General features: G+C 36.6%; 2 protein-coding genes across 2 annotated transcripts in view; one reads left to right on the top strand and one right to left on the bottom strand.

The window, feature by feature from the left end:
* LOC107484480 (light-harvesting complex-like protein 3 isotype 2, chloroplastic) overlaps positions 1-958 on the top strand; it is a 2,288-nt gene extending 1,330 nt beyond the window's left edge. Inside the window, exons 2-3 of the mRNA XM_016105047.3 lie at positions 142-279; positions 516-958. Of these exons, the coding sequence (XP_015960533.1) occupies positions 142-279; positions 516-769 (392 nt within the window). The 3' untranslated portion in view covers positions 770-958. The remainder of the gene's footprint in view (positions 1-141; positions 280-515) is intronic.
* Positions 959-2,200: 1,242 nt separating this feature from the next.
* LOC107484488 (glutamate dehydrogenase A) lies at positions 2,201-5,427 on the bottom strand. Its single transcript, XM_016105053.3, has 9 exons — positions 5,227-5,427; positions 4,989-5,102; positions 4,029-4,250; positions 3,868-3,942; positions 3,663-3,779; positions 3,321-3,571; positions 3,062-3,137; positions 2,895-2,981; positions 2,201-2,710 (listed from the first exon to the last, which is right to left on the bottom strand). The coding sequence occupies exons 1-9, from the start codon at positions 5,332-5,334 to the stop codon at positions 2,525-2,527; spliced, it is 1,236 nt and encodes a 411-aa protein (XP_015960539.1). The 5' UTR covers positions 5,335-5,427; the 3' UTR covers positions 2,201-2,524.
* Between the last annotated feature and the right edge of the window lie 5,470 nt (positions 5,428-10,897).

Here is a 10,897-nt window from a genome sequence, read left to right as displayed (position 1 = left end):
TGTGATTATTAGGTTGTGTTTCAAAGTTGATGTTTTCCTTGGCTTCAATTTTTATTCATGTGAAAGAGGAGGAACATATGAATGGCTGGTGCAAGGATTTCTTCAACTAAGTATATATTTCTGATCTGTAATTATTTTCAGAGGCTAGGAGGAGAAAATGGCTTGAGGATAATCCAGAATCATCCAACAACGAGAATCCTGTAGTTTTCGACACCTCCATCATACCTTGGTGGGCATGGATGAAAAGGTTCCATCTCCCTGAAGCTGAATTACTCAATGGTTTGTCCTGCTTTGTATTCTAAAACATTACTTAAGAATCAAAGGTTGAGGCGCTGCTATATATTGCATATCGAATAGGAATGAGACAATGAATTTGGATTGCATTATGCTATTTGGAAAGATAATCAAAGAATAACGCAGAAAGCATGTAATAGAATAATGAATAAGTCGTTTATTAGCAGGATAAAAGCCATCATCACTGACTTGTATTTGTTTTCTTTTCGAGGGTGACACAGGTCGTGCTGCAATGGTAGGATTCTTTATGGCCTATCTGGTTGATAGTTTGACAGGAGTGGGTCTAGTTGATCAAATGAACAACTTCGTTTGCAAAACTCTTCTGTTTGTAGCAGTGGTGGGAGTTCTTCTGATCCGAAAGAACGAGGATGTCGAAACTCTTAAGAAGCTTTGGGAGGAGACAACATTTTATGACAAACAATGGCAAGCAACTTGGCAGGAGGATGAGAACTCAAGCACTTCCAAAAAAGAGTAGTTGAATTAATGTTTCCTAGTTCTTCCTACCCTCATCTGTCTCTTAATATATTGCTCTATAGAGACTAGTCAAAAACAATGGCAGGAATATGAATTTGACATTGTATTAAATTCTAACTCTCATATTAGTGCAGAAGAATTACCCATATAGATTTTGTACGTTCGGAATGCAAGAATTTTTTGTTGTGTCCTTGAAATTGTTATCAGACTGAGAAGTTCACTTCATTCGGTTCCTAGAAAGCAATAATGCTGAGGCAAATTCTTCAATGAACCATTAAATTTTTGAGTTATATAGTCTTAGACTATGAATAACTCAAATGATAGCAAAATTCTTCAATTTTAAGCATATTTTATCATGTAAACAATTTAGATTTAAGTTCCATGTAATCAATAAACTTACAAGGGCTGTTGAAGAATTAACCATACTTTGGAATTTCCATCAACAGTATTTATACTTGGATAAAAAAAATTTTTAGAGAAAAAGTTTTTAAGGATTTAATATCATTCAAAAAACTTTTTGGTTCTCTCTTGAATCAGTTGTCAAGTCATAACCCCAATACTCCAAAAATCAAATCAAATGGAATAGATGCACATCATTGAGAACCCATTTTTTAAACCCCATAAACAACTATGTATTAAGTTGCATTCGAAGTAAAACAAAAAATAACGAGTAAAGTGACAATTTAATACTTGAGAAATTGTGTCAGACAAATTTGTTATTAAAATCATGAATAGTATAAAATAGGTCCACAAAATTTGCTTTCGTTAGACACGTCAAGTTCTTCGGTTAAAAAAAAACACTAATTCTAGATCTAAATTCATCTTTTTTATGAACAACTACAGAACAACTCAACACAATGAGAATGATAAATAGAATATTATTAGTTGAGTGATTCTAAATATCATATAATTTGGTTAATGTACATGTTAATCCTTTTAAACTTAAAATTAAACATATTAGGCCTTTAAAATTTTAGAATTAGACAAACTTGACTTTGTCTACTAATGGCATCAAGTACTCTTTAACGGAAAGACTCGTCGTATCTAAAAAAAAAAAGACAAACATCAATGACCTTTTTGATACTTTGAATAAATTACCATTTGTATCCATGAAAGATACAAACGCTGACAAATATATCCATATAAGAATAAAACGACAATTGTACCCACGGAAGATAGCTTCCGTGTGCCAAGAATATCCTAATGGACCAATTGTGTAACCAACGTCCGGGTACTCTTGGCACACACAAGCCATCTTCCGTGGTTATAATTGTCGTTTTATTCTTATATATATACATTTGTCAGCATCTGTATCTTTTATGGGTACAAATGGTAATTTATTCTTGATACTTTTCATTTGTCAAAAACAAATTTGTCTAATGCGAAATTTCTCACTTTCCACAAAAATAATAAACATCAAATGTGCCAAAAATGAGAATAAGAAATAATGTTCACTATTACTTTATCTCATTTGCCTACATACCAATGGCTGCAATAATCTTATTGTCAAGTCTCACATGACTACACTCTATTAGACTAACACTCAAGTACCCAACCAAAAAAAAAAAAAAGAAAAGAAAGAAAAAAGGAAAAGCCTCTAATAAGTTGAAGTTGAATTAGCAGCCAAAACAAGATATATGATTAAATTAAGCTAGATGACAAAATCCTACTGTTTGGGTAGAGTAAGTAATGTTGCATCTTCCTAAACCAAAAAAGAAAAAAGGAAAAAAAATGGTGCATTGAGTTGAGGGGCTTGTTAAGCTTCCCAACCCCTCAAAAGTGTAGCACGAGCAACACGGTTAACTCCAAGGGTGAAGGCTCCCATTCTCAAGTCACAATTATGAACTTTGCACATTGACTTAATATCCCTAAAAGCCTTTGTCATGTACTTCTTCAACTCATGGTTCACCTTCTCTTCATCCCACATAAAGCCTTGAATATTCTGCATTCATTAAGTCACATAGAAACAAATCAAAGGCAGTAATTCAACAAAACTAGAAGATTAGAGTTGATTTGCATATTTGGTTACAAGTTGTTTAGTTCAGCTATGCATGTGGCTATCACCACTTGGCTTGGTTTTGGTTTCCTTAATTAAGCTTAGGAGTTGTTTAGTTGATTTTTCTAACCTGAACCCATTCAAAGTAGCTAACGGTCACTCCACCGGCATTGGCATAAATATCGGGTAGAATAACAACTCCTTTCTTGGACAAGATCTGCCAAAAGCAAAATATTTTCAAGATCTAATGCATGTTTAACATATATGTCTTGAAAGAAATAGTAGAACTATCTTAACCTCATCAGCTTCGGGATCAGTAGGGTGATTTGCAGCTTCTATGATGTATTTTGCCTTTACATCTGCAGCATTTTCCCTTAAAAATAATACAAAGAAAAAAAAAAAGAAGCTTAATATGTAATTTCTAAGATTTTTAAGCTTAGGGGAATAAGAAACTAAAATAAGGAAGATGCTATTTTAATCTTAGTGCGCTTGCAAGACCAAGACCAAGAAAAAAAAATTGGTTAAATTCTAAGCATAGGTTGACATAGATATATACTTGTTTATAACTCCACCCAAGGCACATGGCATAAGAACATCGCACTCATGAACAAGCAATTCATCTGGGTCCATGGTATCTGCTCCAGGGAAGTCTTTCAAGTTTCCATCGTCTTGCTTATGTTGCAGAAGGGCAGGGATATCAATGCCATTTGGATTTTTAATAGCACCTGTGACGTCACTCACAGCTATCACCTTACCCCCTCTCTCATGAACACACTTAGCAGCCCAAGTTCCCACATTTCCAAATCCCTGGAGAAGGTAAAATAAAAGTTAGATCAATGATTGAATTCAGATCAATATTCATAAGCTATAGCATCTTGTGATAGTGGGGAAGAGATACCTGGATCACAAATGTATGATCAGCAATTGTCTTCCCATGCTCAGCAAATAATGCCTCTGTCGCATAAACCACTCCAAGACCAGTTGCAGCCTCTCTTCCTAATGAACCTCCAAGATCCTACACGCCAAAACAAACAAATCCGATATCTAAATCCAAGTGAAAATGTGCTTGTATTTGAGGGTACATGGGCAAGATTGATTCTTACGATAGGCTTCCCAGTCACAACTGCAGGAGAATGCCCATGAAACTTTGAATACTCATCAAGCATCCATGCCATGGTCTGTGAAACAGTGAACCAATGAGAAAGACGTGGTACTTATTGACGAACAGATTAAAACATGCAAGTCTTAAATGGTAAATCAGTACCTGCGCATTTGTTCCCATATCAGGGGCAGGAACATCTCTCTGAATGCCAATAAGATCATGAATCTTTTGGGTGAAGACCCGAGTTAGCCGTTCTAACTCACTGATACTGAGGTCCCTCGGATTGCAGCCAATGCCACCCTTTGCTCCTCCATATGGTATGTCGGCTACGGCTGTCTTCCACGTCATCAGCTGAGCTAGAGCATTCACTTCATCAGGGTCAACCTGCATAATATGACAGTTTGAAATTCAATATAATTAACGCATTGATAACATTCATGGCTAACTTTTAAAGGTAGTAACATGCATCAATATAATACTATCAAAACATTCAGGGAATCAGTTCATGAATAGAAAAATTACACTTGAATCTCATGTTCGGATTTCTTTATCAATTAAAACAAGTCAAGAATCAAACACAAGAAATTAAATGAACACACGGCACAAGGGAGCAAACGACAAAATAAGCAATCATCGCAAATTTTGAATGCCAAGGCTCTTTAACTCCCTAAAGCTGAGAATATCACACTTTTTCATCCAAAGAACGACGAGTTAATATGAAACATTTGAAATACTTTTAAGTAATTGTTAAATATGGATTCCCCATTTTCTTTCTAATCTAGGTCTCTTTGGTAACAGCTCTATCAACCATTGAGGCACATCCCTACAATACAAATATTGGAAGTTTGTTGTCATTGTTGTTGTTGCATCGCCTTCATCAATGTGTGTGTGTGTGTGTTTTTTTTTAAAGAATAACTTTCATATCAAAGTAACCGTCCTATTAATTTCAGATCAGAATAAATTTTGTTGAATTATGAAATACACCAGTAGGTTCTTTGAGATAGAGAATCAACTCGGAGGGCTAAAATCATACATCAAAACCAGCGAAAATTTCCAAACAGAATGAATCCAATTCAATTGATCATAAAAGGATCATAAAGAAAACAGAAAACAGTTATAAACCTCAGGGTGATAACGGATTCCTCCTTTCATAGGGCCACGAGCATTGTCATGTTGGATCCTGAACCCAACATATGAGACCAGAGTTCCGTCATCTTTCGGGATCGTACATTCAACCTGCAAAATCAGAACAAAATCCCCTTTCACATCACAGAAAATTGTGATAATATTAATAAACAAGAACCAAGAAAGATACAAAAATTGATTGAACCAGAAAAGGGGTTATCGGAAAGATTATTACTTTGATCTCTCTGAAGGGTATGAGGAGACTCATCTCAAGCTTGGAATCCAATCCCAGGATTCGAGCTGCACGTTGGAAATTGCGGTTGGTGGCTGCAAGAGCGTTCATTGCTGACAGTGCAAAAGTGAGAGAGAGTTGAATACGGAATGCACAAAACAGAAACTACCAATTTGCTTGCTCTCTCACACTCTCACTCTCACATATATATATATATGCTGTAAGAGTAAGAGCGAGGAGCCAGGCACCCAATGGCATTTAAGTCGTGCTAACATTTTATTTTGGTAAATAATCTTTTATTAGTATATTATTTATTTATGATTTATTAGAATATATGTGATCCAATTTTAATTAGGGATCTGAGTGAATGTGATTGGGATTCGGAAGAAGGTTCGAAAGGTCCTTTTGCCATGTCTATAGTGATGCATTGTCGCCGCGTATGTGGATGTGGGTGGTTGGGAGAGACTATTTTATTTTATTTCCTTTTTTCAAATGCACTTTTTTACGCCCTTTTTTGTTTGTTTATTTATCCTACAGACATAAATTAAAAGTATGTAATGATTCTATTTTGTTTCCTTCAACAACGGAAATGACTTTCTACAGATTTAGATCGAATCTTGCACATCTGTTGCCTAGTCAGCTACTATGACCAACAATTTAATGCTTCAATATGTAAATTTTGTCTCAAAAGCTATATTAGTTGACATTGCAGTTAAAACAAATATAATCATCATCTAATCAAATCTTTTTTCATAAATAACCTTTTTCTTTATATGATATTTCAGAGGGTTTTTTCTTATATGATGTACCAAACAAGTTATTTACGGAATGATTATAATTACACCAATGTTATGGTGTACAAGGCAATAAATTTTTATAGCTGAGAAATCTGTGTATAATGCAAAAAAAAATTAACATGTAGACATTGTGAGTGATTGATAGTTCAAAGGTTAACCACTAAAAATATCTCCAAATTATTTAAACGCTGATATAATGTAATGACGATATAATAATAAATATGTGAATAGAAATATTGAAATAAAAATTCTAGCAGAGAGAAAGAGAGAGCAGAGACGAACATTTGAGGGTGAAACACAGCGAGAAAAATGGTCATGCCATCAAAAGAGATAAGAGGGAGATTAAAGCGTGGAGGATGTGTATCCGGTATCAAGGAGGATTCTTTTTGAGAAGGTTTAGAAAAGACATCCTAGATCTCTTTTAGAGATAAGATCATTCGTGCAGACAAGTCTAAAGCCTTTGCATTAGTAGGGTCTTTATCTGGGTATGGAATCGCCACGGTAACAGGTAAATAGGGTGATTCTCATCCACCAAGTATCAGTTTTACGAAAGATGCAAAGAACTGTCTTACTGAACCATATAAGGAAGCCATCATAATCAAGGTGTTGGATAAGTATTATAGCTACACAACTCTTGTGCATAAGCTTCAAAGGAGGGTTTGATATGTTGGACGTGGGGTTTGGGTATTTTTTGGTTAAAGTTGATATTGCTGCAGATCGTGAGAGAGTCATGCTTGGTGGCCCATGATTGATAGATGGTCACTATGTCGCAGTAAAACCATGGGACGCGGATTTTAGGCCATGCGACAAATCTTTCGAATCAACGCTAGTATAGATTCGAGTCTTGAGACTTTCGATTTGGTTTTACCAGGAACAAGCAATGCTGCGGATTGCTTCTACAATAGGGATTCCGATGAAAGTAGACTTGGCCATTAAGCTTTCAGAGAGAGAAAAATATGCCGGAACTTGTGTTCAAATTAATCTTGGGTTGCCGGTAATCAAACATATTATAGTGGAGGGCATGACTAATGAAGTTGAGTATTGTTCTACTTGTACACGGTATGGGTATGATAAATCGTTGTGCATGAAAAAGGAGCCATCGGAAGGGAAGGGTGATTCTTTCGATGATAGAACGAATCATGAAGCCCCGACACTAGTGCCACACAATAATCATGAAATTCAAAAAGAGGTTGAATCAGAAGCTCGTGATTTGGATGAGGATTCCCGTAATTTGGACAAGAAATTAGGAGTTGTTAGAAGGAATGATGGGGTTACAGAATCATTGACCCCTCACGTGTCTGATGGTCATGTTAAGGAGGCATGCATGGATGATGAAGAGGGCTGGCAACAAGTGCTGCGTAAGAAAAAAATTCACAATGGGTCATCCATCAGGTTGAAGGACCAAGACGGAGCACAAGTATGGTTCGAGAAGGGTCCCAAAGCCTAATTTGCATGGTGATGGAGGCAAATCAATTGATATTAGGATGGGGCAGTGAGGAAAGCATGAAATTGTGCCATCTCAATCGCGCATAACTCCTGCACGTCGTGGAATTTCTCTCCGGAAGCGCCCGTGACATTCCTCCATGCACAACTCGCCAATTGATAAAAATGGCGGCACAACGGAGTGAACCTTAGTAGATGGAACATGGTGGGCACAGCGTTTGGGGGTCCGAGAGTGGCAATTATTGAGGATCAGAGTGTGCTAGTACGGCAGGACAAACCACCTATTGAGGATGGTGATTCTATTTAGAGTATTATGTTCTTATTTATTCTATCCCTATTATTTATGGATAGTTTAAATATGATTGTTTGGAATATTAGAGGTGCTTCTAAAAAGTTAGTCCGGGTGCATTGTAAGGAACTTGTTAGAAAATTTAGACATGTTTTCTTTATTGTGGTTGAAACTCATTCCCCTTCAGCTTGTAAAATTATTCTAGGAAAGGTTGGGCTATCACTCTGTTGGTATAGTGGAAGCAGAAGGGCATAAGGGGGGTATTTGATTTCTATCCTCTCTACAGGGTATTTGTTGTAAGGTCATTGATGCTTTTGACCAAGGTGTTACTGTTGAGGTTCAATCTGATCATTTAATTTGGAGGTGTAGTGGTATTTATGATAGACCTCAATTTAATAAAAGGGTTCTCCTTTGGGATTATCTTGTTGCACAATCCATGGTTTTTTAAGGACCTTGGATTGTTCTTGGTAATTTTTGATGTGTGGAAAATGATCCAACACAAAACTCACTGGCAAGTGTACCGGGTCGCATCAAGTAATAATAACTCACATGAGTGAGGTCGATCCCACAGGGATTGAAGGATTGAGCAATTTTAGTTAGGTGGTTGATTTAGTCAAGCGAACAAGTATTGATTTGGAAGTGAATTGTATCCAATAGAAGCTAAATTGCATGAAATTTAAAGGGAAAGGGGAAATTGACAGTAATTGAAAGTGCAGGAGAATTAAAGAGCTGAATCTTAAAGAACAAATAATGTAAATGACTGAAACTTAGATTGCAAGGAATGTAAATGGCTGAAGCTTAAAGTGCAAGAAATGTAAAATTGCAGAAATAATAAAGAACTCAAGGAGCTGGGATATCAGAATCACACACGAACAAGCAAAAGAAAGCAATCTTGGAAACAGAAAATGAAATAGGTTGCATCAGATCTCAATCAGAAAAGTGAAAGTGTTTGAAGAAATAAACAGCAAATGAATTAAACTTAAATTGCATAATTTCAATGGAAGAGTGAAGATCTCAGGGGTTAAAAAGACTAGAAAATAAGTCTAGATCTCAATTCTTTCCTTGATCCAATCAGAAAACAATTTGCAGAAGAAATAAAAAATGAAAGTAGTAAAGGAAATTTAGATCCAATCCTTAGATCAATTGAGATGAAGAGTAGAAGATGATTCTCAGAATTTGAATCAATGGAACTCTTTCCAATCTCAATTCAAGATCCAAAAGAAGACAGCAAAATTAGCAGGAGCAATGAAAATGAAATCAGAAAGCTTAATTCAACTCACAATTCCTTAGAATTATGCAGAAGAGAACAAAGATGAATTGTAGATCAAGAATTGAAACAGAATTCCTTCAATTCTCAACCCAAAATTCAAAACAAACAGTGAAGAGTGTAGAACAATGAAAAAGAAAATCAATTCCCAATCCCAATTTTTCAAATTCAAAGATGAAAATTAAAATGAGCTAAAAGTAAAACTAAATTGATAGAAGGTCTTTTCTAAATCAAACTAACTTCTATTTATACACTTTCTATTTTTGATCTTCAAGCCTTGAATTGGGCCTTTGGCTTTGCTGAGATTGGGTCAAAGATGGCTCCAATTGAGTGCTCTTGATCTTGAGAAGAGATCTGTGTGAGAATTGGATACTGATGCTTTAAGTTTGTGTCAACGTTTGAGGGTCAACGTTGACTCAAATGCCACTTTGAATCAGATCAGCAAAAACCAGAAAGGCTTGCTGTCATTGGCGTTTGACTCAACGTTGGAGGGTCAACGTCATCGAATCCACGCGTACGTGTGCTTTGCGCGTTCACGCATTCTGCTCAAAAATGCTTATCCACGCGTTTGCGTGCTCTACGTGTTCACGTGCTCCACGCGTTCACGTGGATAAAGAAAATCATTTTTCCCGCTTTAAGGACGTTGGCCTCAGTGTTGGACCCTAAACGTTCCCTCCAACGTTCGCGTGCTTTGCTTTTTTCCCATCCACGCGGACGCGTCACTGACGCGTTCGCGTCGATGTATGTTTTTCAAATCTCAATTCTGGGTCGAGCATCGCGGACGTTGGAGGCTACGTTTGAGCTAGTGTTGGACCCCCAACGTCAAAATTTAGTGACGCGTACACGTGACTCACGCGTACGCGCGGATGGTCATTTTGCCATTCCACGCGTGTGCGTGACGCACGCTTTCGCGCGGATACAAAATTTTGCTTTTTCACGCGTACGCGTCATAGACGCTTACGCGTCGCTAAAAAAACTTTTTTGCCCAGAATTGAAACTTTTCATTACCACGTTGGGGGTAATGTTGGATGTCCAACACTACTTCAAACGTGAGCATCAGAAAATTTATGTTCTGTTTCTCTTCTCCAAGTCTCTTTTCTTCAACCTTCCTCCATGCTTTTCTTCACCTATCATCAACCAATAAATGCATCAAATCCTTGTTAAAGTCATGAGAATTCTTATCATTCTTAACACACAAGTAATTTTAGCATAATTCTCATGAAATTGCATCATATTAATCATAATTGGATGACTCTAGGTATGCCGGAATTTCTACCCAAATGGCTCACTTATAACTCAAGAAACTGCATAAAACCTATCAAAATAAAGAAAAAGGCTAGTAAAACTAGCCTAAGATGCCCTGGCATCAATTTTAATGAAGACATATTTTCTCATGAATCTAAGGGCTATCAATTTTCTCATCAAAGAGCAGACATGTTTGCTACTTCATTAGGAGATAGTGGTTTGTTTGATCTTAAGACTATTGGGACTTGGTACAGGAGGGTGAAAAATTATGTTGATGTGGCAAAAAAGCTTGACCGAGTCTGTATAAATAGTGGTTGGTTATCTATCTTTCCAGAGGCTTATGCAGAAGTTTTAAATAGGCTTCAGTCTGATCATTGTCCTATTCTGGTGCGTTGTAAAGGTCATCCTCAACCTAAAGGGAATCAACCTTTCTGATTTATTACTGCTTGGGCTACTCATCCCGGATATAAGGATATTGTGAATCAGTCATGGTGGTCTAGTAATAGAGGGATTCATGGCAAACTTTCGAAAGTGCAGAAAAATTCACTAGTGCAAGAAGAGCTCCTATGATTCCAAAAGTCCAGAAAGCAGTGGGTAAGGTTCGAGGATAGAAATACAAGATTTTTTTATATT

This window comes from Arachis duranensis, chromosome 1 (genome assembly GCF_000817695.3).
Source record: "Arachis duranensis cultivar V14167 chromosome 1, aradu.V14167.gnm2.J7QH, whole genome shotgun sequence".
In the NCBI taxonomy this organism is placed as follows: Eukaryota; Viridiplantae; Streptophyta; class Magnoliopsida; order Fabales; family Fabaceae; genus Arachis; species Arachis duranensis.
This window is presented reverse-complemented; position numbering and strand designations above follow the sequence as displayed.

What these genes read in the sequence shown, in the direction of transcription:
- LOC107484488 (XM_016105053.3), bottom strand. Translation starts at nt 5,334, where the DNA reads ATGAACGCTCTTGCAGCCACCAACCGCAATTTCCAACGTGCAGCTCGA. An exon ending in ATCATACATTTGTGATCCAG is followed by an intron (nt 3,572 to 3,662) that starts GTATCTCTTCCC and finishes TACCTTCTCCAG; the next exon opens with GGATTTGGAAATGTGGGAAC. An exon ending in GCTACTTTGAATGGGTTCAG is followed by an intron (nt 2,711 to 2,894) that starts GTTAGAAAAATC and finishes TAATGAATGCAG; the next exon opens with AATATTCAAGGCTTTATGTG.